Source organism: Piliocolobus tephrosceles, chromosome 10 (assembly GCF_002776525.5).
Source record: "Piliocolobus tephrosceles isolate RC106 chromosome 10, ASM277652v3, whole genome shotgun sequence".
Taxonomy (NCBI): Eukaryota; Metazoa; Chordata; class Mammalia; order Primates; family Cercopithecidae; genus Piliocolobus; species Piliocolobus tephrosceles.
The window spans coordinates 29,855,582-29,877,462 of record NC_045443.1 but is presented as its reverse complement, the minus strand read 5'-3'; the positions used below and the strand labels follow the sequence as shown (position 1 = coordinate 29,877,462).

Here is a 21,881-nt window from a genome sequence, read left to right as displayed (position 1 = left end):
GATATAGACCAATGGAACAGAACAGAGTCCTCAGAAGTAATACCACATATCTACAGCCATCTGATCTTTGACAAACCTGAGAAAAACAAGAAATGGGGAAAGGATTCCCTATTTAATAAATGGTGCTGGGAAAATTGGCTAGCCATAAGTAGAAAGCTGAAACTGGATCCTTTCCTTACTCCTTATACGAAAATTAATTCAAGATGGATTAGAGACTTAAATGTTAGACCTAATACCATAAAAACCCTAGAAGAAAACCTAGGTAATACCATTCAGGACATAGGCATGGGCAAGGACTTCATGTCTAAAACACCAAAAGCAACGGCAACAAAAGCCAAAATTGACAAATGGGATCTAATTAAACTAAAGAGCTTCTGCACAGCAAAAGAAACTACCATCAGAATGAACAGGCAACCTACAGAATGGGAGAAAATTTTTGCAATCTACTCATCTGACAAAGGGCTAATATCCAGAACCTACAAAGAACTCAAACAAATTTACAAGAAAAAGACAAACAACCCCATCAAAAAGTGGGCAAAGGATATGAACAGACATTTCTCAAAAGAAGACATTCATACAGCCAACAGACACATGAAAAAATGCTCATCATAACTGGCCATCAGAGAAATGCAAATCAAAACCACAATGAGATACCATCTCACACCAGTTAGAATGGCAATCATAAAAAAGTCAGGAAACAACAGGTGCTAGAGAGGATGTGGAAAAATAGGGTTACTTTTACACTGTTGGTGGGATTGTAAACTGGGTCAACCATTATGGAAAACAGTATGGCGATTCCTCAAGGATCTAGAACTAGAAGTACCATATGACCCAGCCATCCCATTACTGGGTATATACCCAAAAGATTACAAATCATGCTGCTATAAAGACACATGCACACATATGTTTATTGTGGCACTATTCACAACAGCAAAGACTTGGAATCAACCCAAATGTCCATCAGTGACAGACTGGATTAAGAAAATGTGGCACATATACACCATGGAATACTATGCAGCCATAAAAAAGGATGAGTTTGATCCTTTGTAGGGACATGGATGCAGCTGGAAACCATCATTCTCAGCAGACTATCTCAAGAACAGAAAACCAAACACCACATGTTCTCGCTCATAGGTGGGAACTGAACAATGAGATCACTTAGACTCTGGAAGGGGAACATCACACACCAGGGCCTATCATGGGGAGGGGGGTGGGGGGAGGGATTTCATTGGGAGTTATACCTGATGTAAATGATGAGTTGATGGGGCTGACAAGTTGATGGGTGCTGACGAGTTGATGGGTGCCGCACACCAACATGGCACAAGTATACACATATAACAAACCTGCACGTTATGCACATGTACCCTAGAACTTAAAGTATAATTTAAAAAAAAAAAGAAATTAAAAATAGAATTACCATGTGACTCAGCAATCCTTCCTCTGGGTATTTACCCACAGGAAATGAAATAGGTATCTCAAAGAGATATCTGCACTCCCATGTTCACTGTGGTGCATTTTAAATCTCTGAAGCAGCTGTAAATGTGTGGTCTGCTGCTTTCAGATGGTCTGTTTCTTTTGGCTGTTCTCTAGCTTCACAGGTGCCCATCAGATCCCTCCTCTGGAGAGGTCCTCAAGCTCCCGTACAGTGGATTTTAGTGGGGCAGTCTTTGCTTGGTCCTCAGAGGCTGTTATTTCAATAAAAACTCAACAAAAGTTGAAGTAGGGGTGGTGCCCATATAAAACGAGGAAGTATTCTCTAACATACTTCTCCAACAGGCTTTAACACATTATATGGAATTTTCCCATTAATCTGACCTTTAAATTAAAAATTAAATGTAAATATGTAATATGAGAGAGTTAGTGCATTAAAGTACAACTGCCCAGAAACTAGGTTCTCATCCCGAAGTCCTTCCTCTCTCTCATCAGTTGTCTTCCTGTCTCATTTAATGCAAATAAGTTGCAGGAATTTTTTTTCCAAATAGCCTTCAAACCCATCTGTCTATATTTTATCATTCCCCCTACCACCTTCCTTCAGGCAAAGGAAGAGAAACTCTAGAACCAAACTCCTCGGGTCCAAGTCCCATCCCTGCCACTTGCCAGCTGTGTGATCTTGTGGACATTGTTTCTGAAGCAGCTACAAAGGACAAAACAACACCTTCCTGCTCCCACCCCTCCTGGTATCATCTTCAAATTGTTGATATCACCCCAGGCAGATGGGCCCCAAGGTAGACAAGCACCAGGCAGAAAGTAAACCCTGTAGGCACAGTCACTCAGTGGCATTTGGACAGCCTTACTCTTGCTGCTGGCCCTCCCTCATGGTTAAGAACTTGGGCTTTGGTAATTGATATGGACTGAATGTTTGCATTCCTGCAAATTTGTATACTGAAGCTGTAACCTCCAGTTTCGCTGTATCTGGATATAGGGCCTGTGAGGAAGTGATGAGGGTTAAATGTGGTCACACGGGTGAGGCCCTAATCCAGGAGGGGTGATGCCCATATACAACAAGGAAGAGGCACCAGAGCTTTCTCTGTGTGCACACACCGAGGAAGACCATATGGGTCATACGTAGAGTGTGACCATCTGTGAGACAGGAAGAGAACCCTCATCAGAAACTGAATCAGCCATAACTTTGATCTTGAACTTCTAGCCTCCAGAATTGTGAGAAATAAATGTCTGTTGTTTAAGCCACCCATTCTATGGGTTTTGTGTTTGTTATGGCAGCCTGAGCAGACCAGTACAGTGACCATTTAAGCAAGGTTTATAATGTCTTTGAGAAAAGCCTCATTTTCTTATCTGTAGAATAATTACACCTGCATTAAAAAAAAAAAAAAAAAATGGCCCAGGCTTAATATAGGGAAAAGTTAATTTCCAACAAAACTTATTGGTAGGGAGGCCAGTCTATAGTGATCCTTTTTGTAATGATTTATTTTGGTAGACAATCTCAATTTAAAAAGAAAAAAAAAAGAAGAAGAAGAAGAAGGAAATCTGTCAGTGAATTAATGATTGCAGGAAGGAAAAAACTGAATCGACGTGAACATGCAGGACTATTCTCCAGAGAATCAACCATCACCTTGTCCTGCCACCTGCCACCTCTGCTTCCTGGATATCTCCTGATTCCTTCTGTTCCTCCCTATGGCCCCTGCTGAAATTCTGACTATTTTCTTTCTCTCATCTTCTCTCTGCTCCACTCCTATCCCCTGCCTTTCCCCTTCCTCCCTTTCCCTCTCCTCTCCTCTCTGAGGTTCCTCAGCAGCCCCGGAGGAGGTCTCCATGCACTGCAGCCAGAAGACTGCTCAGTTCTTCTCATTTGCTACCCTTTCCCTCACTTCTCTGTCGGAGACTCCGCACTGATGCTCTGCTGCTCTTCAGATAACTCCCCAAGAAGTCTCCAGTGCGACTCACAGGGCCTATTAGACTCTCCACTCTAGGACTTAGCATGATCCAGCCACTCTGAATTTCTTCCAGTCCCCCAGAAGCCCCAGGCTCTGTTTTCTCGGGGGCGTCTGCGTAGGACATCCAGCTGCCTTTTCCTCCAGAGGCTAATTTCATTTCTTCTTATCCTTAAAGTCTCAGCTTCACCTTCACTGCCTTCTGGAAGCCTCATCTGATCCCATTCGGGGATAAGCATGCTGTGCTTCCTTGATACCCTGCTCACCTATTGTTACATGTCATTTCGTAATCCCCTCCTCCTACTTCTTCACCCTCATAAGCTCCCTGAGGGCTGGGACTCTAACCATATTGTATCCCCGGCACCTGGCACATGGGGTGCTGAAGAGACTCTAGGTAGATGATAAACAACTGTACCATTTACTTCAGCTTAGAGAAATGCTTGCAAACTGATTTCATCAAACCATCTCACTTCTGGAAGTTACCCTTTTTAATGATTCTGCTTGGTTCTACATTAACTTTTGTCTTTTTTCCACCACTTCCGTTCATGCAGATTATATGAGGGCCTGGCATGTCATAATTATCTCAAATAAGCCTGACTTTATCACCCTCCATTGTTGAGTAACTAAGGACCTTTCTGAGTCCCCGTGTACACTCCCAGATCTGGAATGTGTTTTCCTTTCAAGACAGCACCCCTGAGAACTGTGCCATACCAAGGAGGAAGCGATGACCTTGTAGATGGGAGGGGAGCTAGAGAGAGTCTCACACTAACCAGTTGCATGGGTTTCCACATTGAAGGAAACGAGAATGGTGGGAAAGAATAAAGAGAAAGAAGAGAGAGAATAGAGGACACTGCATGTTACATCTCATGTTTTGTGGAGCAGGTTGTTGTTACGAGCTATTCTCATTTTATGAAAATCATTAAATCTTTGTTTTCCTCTGGTTCTTTATTGTGCACTCAGAGATCACTTAGGGTATTTCATCAAATCTCCATGAAAAAGAAGCCTACTCCAGAGACAGATGCAAAAGGAAGAAAGGGCTGGCCCAGTGCTGCAATTCTCCCTAGAAGGAAAAGCATTTGTAATCGGCCTGGGCAGGGCCTGTCTGTGCAGCAGCTCCAGTGTGGGTACATCTGCCCCTGCACCACAAATTAGGAAAGCGAGATTGATCTGTTAATTGCAAAGCTGTGTGTGTCCCATGTTGTACAATGTGCTCTCAGGTATACCATTGGACCCTCTTATACTCCCCAAGAAAAGCCTCAGGAAGAGCGACAGAGCCTTACCCAGGCTCCAGCTGTGTCTCTGGCACAACAAAGGCCCTATGTTTATAGGCTAAGGGCATTTTGTTCATACACAGTTAGCATGCTTGTTCAGCTATATATAACACTATACTGCCTCCATTGTTTTCTATAGAAAACAACATTTAGTAATTATATAATTCATAAATTTTGGAAGCCTTGTTTTAGGCTACAATGCCTTGTTTTAGAATACAGTGGACATTTCAAATACAGGTTCGTGAAACTGAGTAAAACATAAAGGAATCTGACAATGATATCCTTTGTTGCTTTTTTAAAAATTTATTCATTTTAGGTCTGGAGTTCAAACTCTGCCCCACAATGCCAAGGTTCACTACAACTATGCCAATTTCCTGAAGGACCAAGGTCGGAACAAGGAAGCGATCTACCACTACAGAACAGCTCTCAAGTAAGCGCCATACAGGGAGGGTGTTGGCCTTTGTGCTTTAAAGACCGTTGTTTATTTCACTTGGCCCTCCCAGTATATGGAGGGGGAGTTTGTTCCTCTTGACAGTAAACTGATCCTTGGAGGTGGAGTAGCTCTTGGACTCTGAGTCTTTTGGCTCAGTGTTCAAGTCTGCTATTAATGCAATAACTCTACCTCGCATCTAAGTCTTGGTGTTTTCTTGTAAAACTTTTCATTGCTATCCATTACACGATGAACTGACAATTGAATATATACATCCTAACAAGAGTTGATTGTCAAAAATATACTGGTAAGTTCTCATGGTATTTATTGCAATGAATTTTAATGGTATGCATATAGAAAGCCCTAGACATCCCATGCCTGAAAGTATTTCCATGAAGACATTTGAGTATAGAAATTAAATGCCCTGAAAGTTGTATTAAACAGAAAGAAAATGATAAGACAGTTGATTACCATATTGGGGATACGTTAGTTTTGTGTGTGTGTGTGTGTGTGTGTGTGTATTAACATTCTCCTTTTAGTCTTCCAATGGAAGAGAAAATACTAAACATATCCTTAGATATGGCTTCAGAAGAAACTAAAAATTTAAGTTCTGCCTTACTAGCAGCAATCTACTAGTATCAGAAGCGGAAGTACCCAACTAGCCAGGCGGAAGTACCCAACCAGCCAGTCGGAAGTACCCAACCAGCCAGTTATAGTTGCCTGGCAAGCTCCAATTATAGGCAAAATAAAGCAAGGTTAATCCTCTCTTTTATTAAATACTGTGGTGCTCACAGAAGCCTTTAAAGATGTTTTCATGCCTCCACAGATTGACGGCCTACATTTGGTTGAATTTTCTGACGGTTTCACTTTGGGATATGCTTAAAGTACATCTACCAACCAAATCATGCATTTCACTGAACTGTCTACTTGGATTGTCTCAAGGCTTATTTTGACAGTGTCATTGTTATATTTACACAAGCATATTGCTTATCAATCAAAATCCTTTAGACTTTAGGACCTGTTACTTAATATTTAACATGACAAATATGGCAGAAGTTGGTTTTGTTTGTGTGTATGTATGTGTGTGTGTGTGTGTGTGTGTGTTTTTAGACAGAGTCTTGCTCTGTCACCTAGGCTGGAGCACAGTGGCACGATCTTGGCTCACTGAAAACTCCACCTCCCAGGTTCAAGTGATTCTCCTGCCTCAGCATCCCAAGTAGCTGGGATTACAGACATGCACCATCACGGTCAGCTAATTTTTGTATTTTTATTAGAGACCAGGTTTCACCATGTTGACCAGGCTAGCCTCGAACTCCTGACCTTAAGTGATCCACCCACCTCAGCCTCCTAAGGTGCTGAGATTACAGGCGTGTGTCTCCAAACCCAGCCTAATATGCAGAAGTTTTAAACCATACATATCAAGTTTGCTATCAATTATTTTCCCAAATATTACAAGAAATATAAGTTCCAGAGGAATAACTGTATCAAAGCTTTTTGTTGAAGAAGTTTTTAATTACAGAATAGAAGGTTGTTTTTAAGATTTAATCAATAATTCTATTCTTTCATCAGAAGACAGTTTCCAAAATATTCATAATGCTTATCTCTGGTGGGTGAGATTATAGATTAATTTTTTCCTTTATAATTTCTTGTGTGTTCCAGGTGTTCCACAATGATTATTCCTTTTGCAATGAGGAAATGTCATTTTTTAAAAGGCATATTCCTTCAAGGGTACATAAAAGTATATTTTGGCTTTAATAATTAATTAATATTTATCAATTTTAGATGGCATTCTTGAAGGGAGGAAAAGGGCAGTAAGTTTGCCTGAAACTTACATGGTTGGTAGGAAGTGTATCAGTATCTTTTTAATTGGTTTTGTTATAACAGACTATTTTCTTTCAACTTCAAAAAGAAAAATAAGGCAGACCCTCAGGCACAGCTTGGAGCAAAAGTATAAATTAAACAAAATTCTCTGGCAGTGGATTTTGTAGAATTATAGTAGCTGGTTGGGTACTTCCGTTTCTTTGCTGTGAAAGAATACAAATAAATGTTTGCTTCAGCAACTGTGCTTCTGGAAGAAATATGTCCCTTGAGACATGGGGAAAAATGATTAAAGCTATAAATATATTACATATAGTAATTAGTGAAACAGTTTATGCTCTCAAACTGGATTCAAAATACTTCTGGTTAAAAATATCATTTTCGTGTGGATACCTCTGTGGTGAATTTTCAACGGATGTGGGTATTTTTGTTGTTGTTGTTGTTGTTTTTCAGAAATAGATTGTCACTCTTTGTGTTAGAGGGAAAAGGAAAATACCAGAGCTATTCATCATTTTGATGATTATTTATCCTTGGTGACTGGAAGATTGCCCTTATTTTGCTGTTGCGATTTCTTTGTGGAAGTTGCTGAGACGGGGATTCCTCTCCCTCCCAGCTGCTCCACCTCTACTTCAACTTTAGAGTATCTGATGTTTTTCATATTTGCACACAGCAAGAAAGAGGGTGATTAGGGAAATGCAAGGTTAAAGGTGCTATTATCTGAAATCAATTCCAGCAATTATCCATTAGTGTTGTAATGACTGAATAGATCTCAAAGGCAATGGTGAAATGAATCATGAGGGTTGTACCTATACCAGTCTTTTTTTGGCTGGCTTACAATGCTGAACATAGCACTATAATAAGTTAGTAATTATGTATGACATGAATATTCTGCTTCTTTTAATTTTTTTATTTTTTGAATAATGCGGAAGTACCACTGACTTCTCCTTCCTCTTTACCTCATTTATAATATTTCTGTAGTACAAGGGAAATCTCCCCTGGAAAATATTGCATCTAAGGTCATGTATTCAGTTTAAGATTCAAATTATCAAAGAAAAATGTCAAAACCCTTTTCTTAAATCCTCAACAAACACCAAGTGTTAGCTTTGCTTTGCTGTGGGGGCAGTTCTCACATTTATAACTCCTGCAATAATATAAAGCTTGGGATTATCTATGTTGGAGATTCAGAAAACCACTGGCAGATCTGCCATAGGCCTCCAGAGCTCTCTGACCATTCAGTTACCCTGGAGAAGGTTTCTAACATTCTACCTTGTGTGATGGGAGTAGAAAGTCCAGAGACCACGCAGCAAGTCAGCCCTTCCTACACTAAACTCCCAAGAAATGCCTCAGCTAATAAGCCCCAAAAGAGAAATAGTGATTCTCCTTGAAGAAAGGCAAGATATTGATGTGTACTTGGCCACGTGTGTACTTTGTCAAATAGCTTAAAAAGTCGGTTAAAAATAGAGAATCATAAAACAAATTAAGCAAACTCTTGAATATTTTATTTAACACTGAAATTTCAAATGTACATCCATTCACCAATCTTCTGATGTCAAATCAAATCCTTCTCTTTGAGTAAGAATCTTCTAATTAGAATCTGCAAAAACCACCTCCTAATTCATTGCTATGAGTCTCAGTTTTGATATTTAAAATTGGAAGAAAAATTTAAAGAGATTTGCAACTTAATTTGAGTAGATTGAGATTTTTCTAATTTTTCTTCTCCAGGCTTTTACAATTATTTTACATCTAATTCAGCAGTGATTTTTTGAACATCTTTCCTTTTTGAGCATTTTCAAAGCATTTATTTATTTTCCATAGAAATAATTCCTTTTCACACTTAAATTTGATCAGTTTGCAAGACCAAGCTCTTTTCTCCTAGTGTAACTAAATTTTGCTTTGTGCTTTTAATGCTCCTATACAAAAGAAATCTTCACTCACTATTTAGTTGCCTAACACATGAGAAGGGATAGAACTAAAATCTTTCTGATTAGAATGTTTAATGCATAACATAGAGACTTGTTATGATAATAGTGCCTATTGATATAATTCTTTGTATTCCCTCCCATATGGATCACAGGAACTTTGTAAGGACATTGCATTAGACTGCAAGACGTGTATGTAGAAAAAGAAAGTGATAAAAGATTGAATACTGAAGAGACACCGTATCATTAGAGTCTAAAGAAATCTACCCATGTCTAATTAACCAATGTTTGCTGATACCTTGAGTATATCAGTAAGACTACTTTATTATAATTCCTTTTAATAATATAGTTTATAAAACTATTTTCTGTCATGTTCAAACAGAAAAAAATAAAGCAGACCCTAAGGCATAGCTTGGGGTGAAGTCTGAACATGTTTAAAAAATCAGGAGTCAATGAGTATTTTAAAAAGTCCTTCACACAGCCTATTTTAGTTGAACATTTAAGATAACTCTCTCATGACCACAGGTGGACTTGGATACCAGCTGCCATGTATTTCTGGAAGGAATTAAAATTTCAATTACCATTTTTTAGCCAGGTTTAACAAGTGGGGATGTGTTCTTCAGCTGATGTGGTATTTTCATGTATAAAAGCTCAAATATGCTTTCTAATATCACAAGTAGACACAAAATTATGTTTGTTGCTTCTTGTTGACGAAATTATATTCTCACTATATATATGCTGTGTCAATTAAATCTGGCAGTTTTATTCATAAGCTCAGGAAATTAAACATTATTTCATTTAGAAAAAAAGAACAACAGAATTTAAGTCACATTGTGGCCATACTTATGAACTGAATTTCAAAATGAAATCTCCATAATTTATTTTCAGGGAAGTTTCACTTTCTCTGGCTATCTTAGATCACTTTTTCATCTTAAAAACTCTCTTGTATATGGGTCCCCAGAAAACAGAATCCAAGGAAAAGATTTGCAAGCAGGAAGTTTATTAAGGAGCACCCTTAGGAACATCAGGGAGAGGAGATGTTGAGTAGAACGCAGTTCCAACAGAGGCCTCGGCTGATCCCATGGGGAGCTCTGGAACTGGGATGTCGCCTAAGAGATGTCATGAATGGAGGCAAGAGATTTATCTTTAAGCCCCTGTTTCAACCACTCGCTGTATCCGGGATGGGAGTGTAGCCTTGGGAAGGCAACTCCCCGAGGCTGAGAGCAATGCCCAGAGAGGAGCTGGACTCTGAGCTGCCAGCAGCCAACACTCCTAGCAGCCGGGAGAATATGCACTTCAGCCTCGATGGGGAACTTCACACCAGCTGTGATTTCTTGTATAAGTAAATATGGCAGGTTTAGCAAAATAGGGTTGAGATTTTCTGTTAAAAATGAGAATAGCGATGCTGCCTACCTCATAGGGTTGGAGGATTACCAGATAATTCATATAAAAGACTTAAGCAATATCCTTAAGCAATGAGGGCAATGACAGCCTCAGTAAATGTGACTAACACACAGAATCCAACCACCTCCTTCCACCTCCACTGTCCCACGGCCTCTCACCTGGACTGCAGCAATATGCTCCTAATTGGTGTCGTGGTTTTCAACTTTGCCCTGCTTCCCTTCAGTCTGTTCTCAATAGAGCAGCCTCGGGGATCTTCAGTGGGGTGGCCCAGCACTTTGGGAGGTTGAGATGGGTGGATCACATGAGGTCAGGAGTTCAAGACCAGCCCCACTGGAGCCCCACTCACAGCAGTCTGGAGCTCAGAAGGCTCCAGCTACCCCACCTCACTCACAGGGAAAGTGGGAGGCCCTGCAGCAGCTTCCATGCTCGCCTTGCACCGCCTGCCACCTTACTTCCATGACCCACCTCCTGCTCTTCTTCTTGCTTACTCAGCTCCAGCCACACTGGGCCGCAGGCACATGCATGCCAGCCACGTCACCTTCCTGTTTCAGGGGTTCTGCGTTCTGCTGTCTTCTCCCAGAACCCTTTCCCACTTACCTCAATGGCTGCCTCCCTCACACCCTTCAGCACTCCTCATATGTGTCATCGGCTTCTCCATCAGGCCCCCCTGGCCACCCCACTGAAGACTGCAAATACCACCAGCATCCCCTGTTCCCCCTCTTAGTTTCATTTTTCTCCATTTATCACCCTCCGCTATACTCACCTATCATTTTGTTAATTGTCTGTGTCCCTCCTCTACCTAGTAAACCGCATGAAAGCAGAAATCTTTGTCCTTATCCCCAGCATGGAGGAGAGTGCCAGGAACATGGCACTGAGTAAATATTTGTTGAATGGAACAATGCTACATATAAACTTCTTTATACTGTGGTTTTTTTGTGTTTGTTTTTTGAGACAGAGTCTCGCTCCTGTTGCCCAGGCTGGAGTGCAGTGGTACAATCTCAGCTCACTGCAGCCTCTGCCTCCTGGGTACAAGCAGTTCTCCTGCCTCAGCCTCCCAAGTAACTGAGATTACAGGCACCTGCCACCGCACCTGGCTAATTTTTGAATTTTTAGTAGAGACAGAGTTTCACCATGTTGGCCAGGCTGGTCTTGAACTCCTGACTTCATGTGATCCACCTATCTCGACCTCCCAAAGTGCTGGGGTTACAGGCGTGAGCCACTCCACCCAGCCTTATGCTGTGTTTTTAAAGTATATGAATTACCTAGAATGTTTTCAAAGGTAACTGAGGTATAATGTAAAACCTAAACGCCATCAATAGCAGAAGACCCTAAATTACTTCTATCTTTTCCTCTTCCTGGGTGCTAGATTGGCAAGGGGTAGACTTGTGATAGATAATTTCATGTCAACTTGGATGGCCATGATACGCACATATTTGGTAAAACATTATTCTAGATGTTCCTACAAAGATACTTCTTGGATGAGATTAACATTTAAATAAGTAGACTTTGAGTAAAGCAGACTATCCTCCAGAATGTGGGTAGGCCTCATCCATCCTGTTGAAGGACTTAACAGAAAAAGACAGACTCCCCTGGAAGGAGAGGAAATCCTGCCCACAGACTGCCTTCTGGATTCTAACTGCAGTTCTTCCCTGGGTCCCCCGCCTGCCAGCCTACCCTGCAGATTTTGGACTTGCCAGCCTCCACAATCATGAGAGCCAGTTCCTTAAGATAAGTGTCTCCCTAAATATACACATTCTGTTGCTTCTGTTTCTGTGGAGAACCTTAATTCAGATTTTCCTCTTTTACTGCCCTGCTGGTTTTTCACCCCTAAGGCTGATCTGTTCTTTTCTGCTCGAGGTTCCATGATTTCTAATTTCTCAGAGCTTATTTATAATCCTCTGTTTAAATCCTTTGCTTCCTTCCCTTCACCTGGCACTTTCCCATTAATATTTAAATATTCTCAAGTTGCTCCTACCATCAAACCAACTAACCAGCGGCTCTGCATCTCGTTTCCCTCCTCCTGCCATTCGTCTGTGTGCTTCCTTATCTCCTTCCTGCCTTTCAAGTGTCAAACTTTCCCAGAAAGTTGCAATATCTTCCTCATTTTCTCTCATTGCTCACTCAACTACATTCTGGCATCAGCTCCCTCCCCATCCTTGAAACTGCTCTCCCCAAGGTCACCAGCTGCCTCCATGCAGATAAATCCAATGGACCGTGCTTGGGCATCAAATGACCTAACTCTCAGTAGCATTTGACTTTGATGACCACTCCTTCCTCCTTAAAGTAATTATTTTTTAGTATCTGTGACACCATGCTGTCTTGCTTTTTCCCACTCTTTCTTTAGACTGTCCTGCCTCCACCAACCCTTAATGGAAGAGTTCTCAGGACACTCTCCTCCTTCCCCACACCTTGTTCTCTTCTCAATCTTTGCTTTCTAAGGGGTTTCTTCAGTCCCAAAGGCTTCAGTTAGCATCTTGTATATGCTAGTTGACCTTCAAATCTATGACTTTACCATTATCATTCCCCTGATGATCAGAGCCATCTACCCAGTTGGACATTTTCACGAACTGCCCTCTGCACCTCAAACTCGACTGGTCATCTTCTACCCAAAACCTGCTCCTTGTCCTTTATTTTCTTCCTTTCCATTCTCTGCTTCAGCCAGAATAAAATCCTTTCAGTTTCTCAAGTTCTGTTTGGTTTTGCTTTCAATCCTTGGAACCCTTTCCTTCCTCTTCCTGCTCTTACCCCTCCCTTGCGCTCCCAGTCCCCTTTATTGCTGCCCCTCCCAGTAAAGCATCATCTCTCCTGGTAAAACCTTGGTGAATGTCTCAGGCACCTCTCATTTGCCCTCCTCCTGTATGCTCCTGTCAGCTCCTGCTCAGCTTTACTGCTCTGTCTGCTCTCCTTACAGAGCATTAGAGTCCATTGGTTTTCCTGTCTCTCTTCTACCACAGGGCACTCTTGAGGGCAAGGACAACTTTCTCTTTACTGCTCTGTGCCCTTAGCAAACAACCTGGCACATTGTACGCGCTTAATACGTGCTTGTGAAAAGAAAGACTGGACAAACATAATGCATAAAATCTCTATCACAGTTCTCTTAGAGTTAGAGAACAACTCCATAAGGACAAACAGTGTTTCTCAATGACAGAGCTCTTGATATTTTGCAGAACAACTTTTCTTTATGCAGAACTGTCCTATGCATTGCAAGATGTTTCACAGCCCTAGCTCCTGCCCATTATATATCAGGAGTAATACCCAGTTCCTGTGGTGGATATTGAAAACGTGCCCACTCTCCTCCCCACTCCTCTTGATCTCCTTACTTGGCAGTTATTAATTAGGAATACGAACATGCTTTTCCTACATACACCATTGTCTCTTCTCTGAGATAATCCATCAACCAGAGTGCACTCATGCTAGGAAGTGTTAGTGGAACAAGGATCCCAGGTGCACATTGATCTGTCACACAGGAACCACGTAGGATTTTGAATGTCCTTATAACCTTGGATATAGCTTTTTCAATTACACGTGTCTGGAATTCCATTTGGTCTTGAGCATATTGGAAAAACTTGGAGAAAATTGCTCTGGTGCCTATGGGGATCATTTGCTTCAGATGATGAAGGATTGACAGGCTTTGGAGGGAGTGCTTGACAAAGAACATTCCCACATTCTTAAAATGGAGAGGGTTACTTGCCCTTCACATCTGAGAACTCTCAGTATAGAAGAAACAGATGGACACAGAATGACTTGAGTGTTCACTAGGTTAGCGATGAAGAAATAATGGATGTAATTTTGACTGATGGGAGCAAGTTGAAAGCTATCAGCAACAGTGAAGCAAGTGTTTTTTCTGAGGATGAAAAATCCATGTGAGGAAGGAGAACTGGCTGCTTCAGCCTGGCATGTGTTCATCAGGGCTACAGAGGGAGGCAGTCAAACCACCCAGAGGTCCTGCAGCTAACCCCAAAATATTAAATGTATGTAGTGTAACAGGTATGATGATGGATATTTTTATATCCACCATCTCATTTGTTCACATAGAAGCCCATTTATTCACAGAGAAGGTCAATATGTTATTAAGCTTACACTTTTAGAGAAAGCAACTAAAGCACAGACATAAATTCAAAATCACATAGCTGGAATGCCTCTCATGGCTCCTGACTCCAAATCCAGTTATTTTTCCACTCCACCAAAGCAGTTTCCTATCTATTCTGCCACAAAAACCAAAGTTCACCCCAAGCCTCTGAGAAAGGTTAATTATGTTCACCATTTCTATTTAAAGGAATAGAGAAATACTTAATTCAGTAAACTTCCCAACCTCTAGCAGTAAATTCTGAGGAATCAGGTTCAGCCATTTAAAATGATTCATTTCCTATGGGCACTCGAGAGCCATGGCTTTACTCTGCATAGTCTTGGAAAACTGACTGGGAGGAGCCCTTCTACATCACTATTGGAGGTCATCCATTGTGCAAGGTCAGATGATTTAGATGGCTCCTCTTGAAGAGTGCGTCACATTTCCCTGAACTGCAGTTGAGGCTTTTCCCCAAGGCTATCTGTAATGGATCGGAAGGAGCACAGTGCAGGATGAAAGTGGTAGAACTTATTTGCTAGGTGTTAATGGCAATTTCAAACAATTAAACAAGCAGACTAATCAAATGATCAGTTTTACTCAAGTGCAATTTAGTAACATGATGACTTAAATTTTGCAACATAAAGGAACCATGCACTTAAAATATGCCACAGACTAATATGGTTGGAAATAATGCTGTCAACTCCTGAAATGAAGTTTATTTTGTATATTTTTCAGTCCAGTGGAATTCAGGTTTTCTGGTGGAATGTTTTTCTCAGTCATGTTTTTCTTTTGGACTCTTATTTTCTCAACAGGAAATAGAAAATAAACATCTGACCTTAGCATAGTTAACCTCAAATAAATTAATGTGTGGTATGAAAATCGGACAAGTATACACACCCTGAAAATAAATCAGGGTGTGTATACTCTGAAAGGAAATTGCAAGCTAGAGCACATCATTCAATATTATTTGAACAATGAAATGCCATATAAGGCACTCAGATAATGAAAAGTAAACAGCATTCTTAACTTTGGAATATATTGTACAAAATTTAAAGTAAATAACTGACATAAAATTCAAAACTTGATCTTATTCGTATACAGCTTATGTCTATGGATCTTTAGGTGAGGTTAAAGCTTAAGAAGGGTAAATCAGAAAGCATGTATGTAAATCTTACACACTTACTGAGTGTAGTTAATCCCAAATAGCTTTCCACAATACTGTGCTTTTCAGAGACATCATGATTATTTTGTATGACAGAAGACAAATTTTTGCAGTGAAGATTCTGAGTAGCCAAACTTTCTGGGTATTGAGTTTATTTCACTTCTACCACTGAGAACTAGTTCCTATAAGAGCATAGTTGAGTGATTTAGCCAAAGAAACAAGAAGATGAAAAAGAATTATTCCAAATGAAGCTCTAATTTATTTGCTGAATGTTGAATAACAAATGAAGTTTGAAAACAGATTTACAGGAGCCAGCTGCCTTCTTGACATTTAAGAACACAGGTGCTTCTGAGATGTCTTTTCTTTTCCTTTAAAAATTGGAGTTTCACTGTCTCCCAGGCTGGAGTGCAGTGATGCCACCATCGCGCCCTGCAGCCTCAAACTCTAGGCTCAAGTGACTGAGATGTCTTTTTTTATAACCTATTATTTACTTAATTTCTCCGCGTTTCCCTTTCCTCAACTGTAAAATAAATAGTACGGTAATTCTACTTAAGCAATTTTGAAGGGTAAATGAGACAATGTCTGAGACAGCACTTTAAAAATGTAAAGTACCATTTACACATCCTAGGTCCTCTGGGACTCATTTTCTTTTGTTCATGCCTTCTATTTTTTGCTTAGACAAGTGTTCCTTCCCAGGAACTTTTCTCCTATTAACATGTTGACATTCATTCTTCAGAGATGAGATGAGAGGAATAATGTCCTTGACTGCCTAATCTATTAATTCTACTTGAGGAAATGTCACTAGATAAAAATTAAGAACCCCTAAAATGCTTAAATGGATATTGTTTATCCAGAAACTAAACTACCCACTAGTTGAACACAAATTTTTCTTCAACTCATAGAACCACATCTCTATATGTATGTGTTTTTTATTTTTATTTTTATTTTTTTGTAGAGACAGGGTTTCGCCATGTTGCCCAGGCTGGTCTCAAACTCCTGAGTTCAAGCGATCTGTCAGCCCGGACCTCCCAAAGTGCTGGGATTACAGGCATGAGCCACCTCACCCGGCCCCATACATTTCTTTTTTAGCGAGGAAATAATGAGCTTCTTTCTTTATACCCCAAAACAATTGGACAATATAACTCATTTTCTCTATAATAAATTTTAAAAATTAAATAAAAATAATAATAAATAGCCAAAGAATTTTCATAAACAATTCAATGTTGAAGAATACTGTGAGAAAGAAAATCCAGTGAGTGCTCTTACAAAATCAGGCCTGAAAAAATAGCCCTGAAAAATCTCCACTGCTCCACTTCAGCAAACCTTTTGTTGAGGTTTTCTGGATGGGGAAGGGAATAACCACTATCAGGACATTTGTAAAACATACCTGTAGAAGTTAAAGTCAAGATGGACTTAATTTATTCTGACAATTGATGTAGCAACGTAGACATCTCTTAAATAATTCATCTTTCCAATAGAAAATTCCCTTCCTGGAGAGATCAGGATTGAATTAGGCCCAAGTTAATTCAAACGCAAATTTATTTAAAAAGTAAACACAGAAAATAAATTTTGTCCTTGCACAGGTCTGCTGTAGAGTGTGTGTTTTAAGAAAATATTTACATCTGTTTTTTTTTTTTTTTTTTTAGGTATTTTTTTCTGACCTGGTTGTTAAGAATCCTTTTAATGAAATTCAGCTTGGTTTCATAAATAATGCAAAGCTTGCTTGTGATTAGGTGAGCCTCCTCAGATATCCAGAGAGAGAAAGGATATTAATACTAATGGCTAGCAAGCCGTTAGTATTGCCAGGAATAAGCAGTAGCTACACATTTTCCAGGTGGAGAGCTTTGCTAGGTTATAGAGTCAGCGAGTCCCTGTAAATATCAGCAGTCTCCTTCCTCGAGGATTTGGGGCTCTTTGCTAACATAAAACCTCTTCCCTGACTATAGTTGGTTCCTCCTCCTGAGCATCACTTTTCTGCAGCTCCAAGTTGGTTCTTGGAGCACAAGGCATAGTAAAGGCCTTTTCTCTTATAGTGCTTCTGTTTCTCTTTACTTCTCTTCTTACTATTCACTTTTGTTTTTAAGAGTTCAGGGTGGACTTGAGGTGATTTGAAGGAAACGAAAGAGAAAGAGAAAGCCATTTCTGTAGTCAGTGGCCTTTGAAATACATGACTGTTCATTTAAATGGCAGCGGGGTCATGAGTGAATATAAAATTCTTGGAGTTGGGCTTAAAACTTACTGGAGATGACCAGCTGCTTGCAGAGCAAACAGGCACCTTACATGGGTGATCCCATGGTGTAAAGTCTTATTGAATTTAGCCTGTCCTTTCCTTGAGTGTTTTCACCTCAGAAGTTCATTTCAAGGGCTCAGAGCCTTAAAGAAATAAGAAAAAGAGAAAGTCTTAAGAAATTATCTCCTCTAAGAAAAAGGAAGACACATGTCCGAGATATGCTTTCTGTTACTGCTTGTTGTAAAGGAAATAAGGAGTATGGAAATTGACCTCATCACATGCACTGGACAACCCTTAAATCTTTTGATGGTTACAGTGCTTTGCTGAACATACAAAGCAAACAAAAACCAAAGCTTCTTTAGAAGAATTCGAGTGCTGGCTGTGATGTGCTCAGCAACCACTTCCAAAGTAATTCTTAGACACAGGCTTCTTAGGACACTTTTCTGGGCATAGAGTGAAGGAACAGGTACAGAAACATATTTCGCCCTCATCATAGCCTCATATCTTCTAAAGGCATCTCAGAGAGAGCACCAAGCGCTTTTCTTCCAGGAACTGAAGTTGGATATGATGGGGCCGGTATGAGACCCTTAAGTTGTCTGTGCTAATTAAATGTGATCAGAGAGAAGCAAACAACAGCGCATGTGCTGGGTCAGTGTGCTTTCTGCCAGACTTCCTCTAAAGATCTCTCTCCTAACAGCCTCCAAAGCTTCTTTGAATAATTAGGGCTTTCAGACTTTGGGAGGATGTAATATTCATTTGAATTGATTCTAGCCCTTGTCAGTCAAGAGGAATATTACAGAGTGCCTTCCTGGAAATATTAGTTCTGAGGGATGTTTATAGCTGCTCTGTAAGGGAGTAGGGAAGGGTCAAATAAACTTAAGAGACTCTGGGTAGAGCAAAGATTAAAAAGCTGTGCAACTTGTCTTCCCTGTCCTTTTAATAGGAACCTTTTCTGTTCCAGAATTAAACTGATCTTTTTAGAAGGTACGGAAAAGGGAGCAAGCATGGCATTTTATTGTCAAGGGGCTTGACAAGTACAGATCCTGTTTTTATTACTTGGGCATTATCTTGGCATTTCTACATTAAAAGCCAGCTCCATCGGCTTATTCAAAGTACTCTGGGTGACAAAGGTGGAACAAACCTACCAGACTGCTAACTATGTCCACTCTGAATATATCAAAAACAATTAAATTATGGAGCTGTGTGGATTTGGCTTCTTTATAGTTTTGAGTTTAGGAAATAAATTGGTTCCCTTCCTACCTTAATCAGTATAAATTTGATATACTGATGTCCACCTCATACTCTTTTACATTTGCTTTTGAACATTAGGAATGCTATTTTTTTACTTCATCTTACCTTTGTTTTTTTTTTTTTCTTTTTTTGTCTTTAAGTGTTCTAAGTTGTTAGTATTTTCTGTCTGAGACTGTACTGGGGCAGGTGGAACCAAACTGCAGTAGGAGCGGGGAAGTGAGATAAAATAGAAAAAAGAGAAGACGAGGCATTTTGGAGATTAAGTTTATTTTTATGGGGTGACATTATATATCATCCTTTCTCAGTCATGGCAGTCTTACTGATGCTCCAATCCAAAGATGTTTATGGGCCAAGTGTGGTGACTCACGCCTATAATTCCAGCACTTTGGGAGGCTGAGGCAGGCGGATCACCTGAGGTCAGGGGTTCGAGACCAGCCCGGCCCACATGGTGAAACCCAGTCTCTAGTACTAAAAATACAAAAAATAACTGGGAGTGGTGGCGGACACCTGTAATTCCAGCTACTTGGGAGGCTGAGGCAGGAAAATTGCTTGAACGTGGGAGGCTGGGGTTGCAGTGAGCCGAGATCGCGCCACTGCACTCCAGCCTGGGCAACAAGAGCAAAACTCCTTTTTTTTTTTTTTTAAGATGTTTATGAAGATTCCTCCTCAAAGGATCGCTCGGCATCTGGTATACACAGTGGATCCTGCACAGGCAGCTGGTCAGAGGCCCCACCAGGCCACAAACTCAGGCTAGAAACTTAGCACCTGAGGCAAGGAGGGTTTTCTATCACAAGAAATGGAAAGTAATCTTATTAAATGTCTTTAACCCTGGTAGATCCACATACTATTTATTCTTGTACTATTTAATAATTATTTAATTATAAATATGTTCATCCTTGCCCTAATTATATACTTTCACCTGCAAAAGTCGTTGACCAGTAAGATTGTACACAAACCATTCAAGTACAAGAATAATTCAGTGTTTCATTTTGGCTGTTTATACCTGGGGAAAAAAGAACAAGCAAATTGTGCCCAACTTAGAAGTTTCTGAACCATCACAGCTTAATATTTTTAACTTTTCAGGTTGTATCCACGCCATGCAAGTGCGCTGAACAACCTTGGAACACTGACGAGAGACACAGCAGAGGCAAAGATGTACTATCAGAGGGCTCTCCAGCTCCATCCACAGCATAACCGGGCTCTTTTCAATCTGGGGAATCTCCTCAAGTAAGTGGGACATCGATCAGGTGGCCTTGTGATTCCAAGAAACCCTTTCCTTCTCAACACTCATTTGATTGTGCTGCACTTGCCTCTTGCTGGAGCTAAGTAATTAGGGTTTTCAGACTTTGGCAGTATGTAACAAGCATCTCAGTTTCTGTTCCTTATCAGTCAAAACTGTATTTCCCAGAGTGTCTTTCTGGAAATAGTAGTTCTGGAAGACTTTCATAGATTGTCTCTAAAGGAGTAAGAATGGAAAAGTGTTACATGGTCAGATAAATTGAGAACATGCTGAGTTAAGCAGATTGTTTATTTATGGAAAGAAGCTTTAATATGCTAATATTCTTTGTGAATCTTCAAGAAGGGACTGTGGGATAGTCATTTTTGTCTTTTCTTTGTGTGTGTGTGTGTGTGTGTGTGTGTGTGTGTGTGTAGGGAAGGCATTTTCCAAGACAAATATTCCATGATATACTTTGGGAAAGGCAGCATTCTCTGAAGTTATAGACAAATGGTTAACCATACTTCAACCCAGTTTGTGTTATAGGTGAGAAATAAAGTGAGGCTTGCTGGAATTAGTGGTGGGAATTAGTACTGATGACTTTGGTGCTTACGAATAGTTCTCAGACATAACCTCTAGTGTTTGCGTTTTACTTGCTGCCCTGATAAAGGTTGATAGTGTGATTGAAGTTACTGAAGACTACAGTAAAGGGTGCTTTTGCATCTTGTGTGTTTATGAATATAGTCTAGGCATGTTGGTGATGGTCCAGACAATGATAGTAGTAATAGTGGTGGTAGTTATGGAATTTAGCTTCTAAACTTAAAAAAAAAAAAAAAAAAGAAAAAAAGCAGGTTAACAAACATCAGAAATGGAAATTTAAAAGGTAAAAATAACCAGAATTGGAGAGTAATAATATGTTCATCTAATCCACATGGTTGCTGAATTGGTTTCCATCTCTTAGCTTCTAGAGGGCACATGTGGCTGCCTCTCTAATACCTTCAAGCTAATGGTTCACTTGGTCCTTTCTTCCTCTACCTAACAGGATTGTCTCCATTGCTGAGTAACTCAGTATGATGCGTTTTCTTCACCTTCCTTTTATTCTTTGACTCTTACAGATTCCCATAGATACTGAATCTTTTTACTAATGTACATATTAATGCACGTTTTTTTAAAAAATCTCATTTGGACAGAAGCCTTGGAGTGAGTTAATCACAGAACAGTCTAATGTAGTATAAACTGATAGGTGCCATCCTAGGTCTGAAGTTTTATGTGTAAGAATGGCTTTATCCACATGCCTGAACACAAAATCAAGGAAACACTACACAAAAATAAATGAATGCCAAGAAAATACAATGAAATAAAGTGAAAGAAATAAAGTAGAAGTCAGAAAACTGAATAAAATTAGTTTTTCAAATTCGATAGCATTGTTAAAATTTGATAAAAACTGAGAATGATGAAAAACAACTGATAATGGGCTGGGCATGGTGGCTCGTGCCTGTAATCCCAGAACTTTGGGAGGCTGAGGTAGGAGGATGGCTTGAGGCCAGGAGTTCAAGACCAGCTTGGCAAACATGGTGAAACCCCATCTCTAATAACAATACAAAAATTAGCCAGGCATGGTGGCACGTGTCTGTAATCCCAGCTACTTGGGAGGCTGAGGTACAGTAATCAGTTGAACACAGGAGGCGGAGGTTGCAATGAGCCAAGATCGCACCACTGCACTGG

At 40.2% G+C, this 21,881-nt stretch overlaps 1 protein-coding gene across 2 annotated transcripts in view; it reads left to right on the top strand.

Moving 5' to 3' along the window:
- Nucleotides 1-21,881, top strand: part of TMTC1 (transmembrane O-mannosyltransferase targeting cadherins 1) — a 292,296-nt gene that overhangs the window by 212,098 nt on the left and 58,317 nt on the right. For both annotated transcript variants that reach the window (XM_023209004.2, XM_023209003.2), the window contains 2 exons: nucleotides 4,977-5,090; nucleotides 20,024-20,167. In XM_023209004.2, the coding sequence (XP_023064772.1) occupies nucleotides 4,977-5,090; nucleotides 20,024-20,167 (258 nt within the window). The remainder of the gene's footprint in view (nucleotides 1-4,976; nucleotides 5,091-20,023; nucleotides 20,168-21,881) is intronic.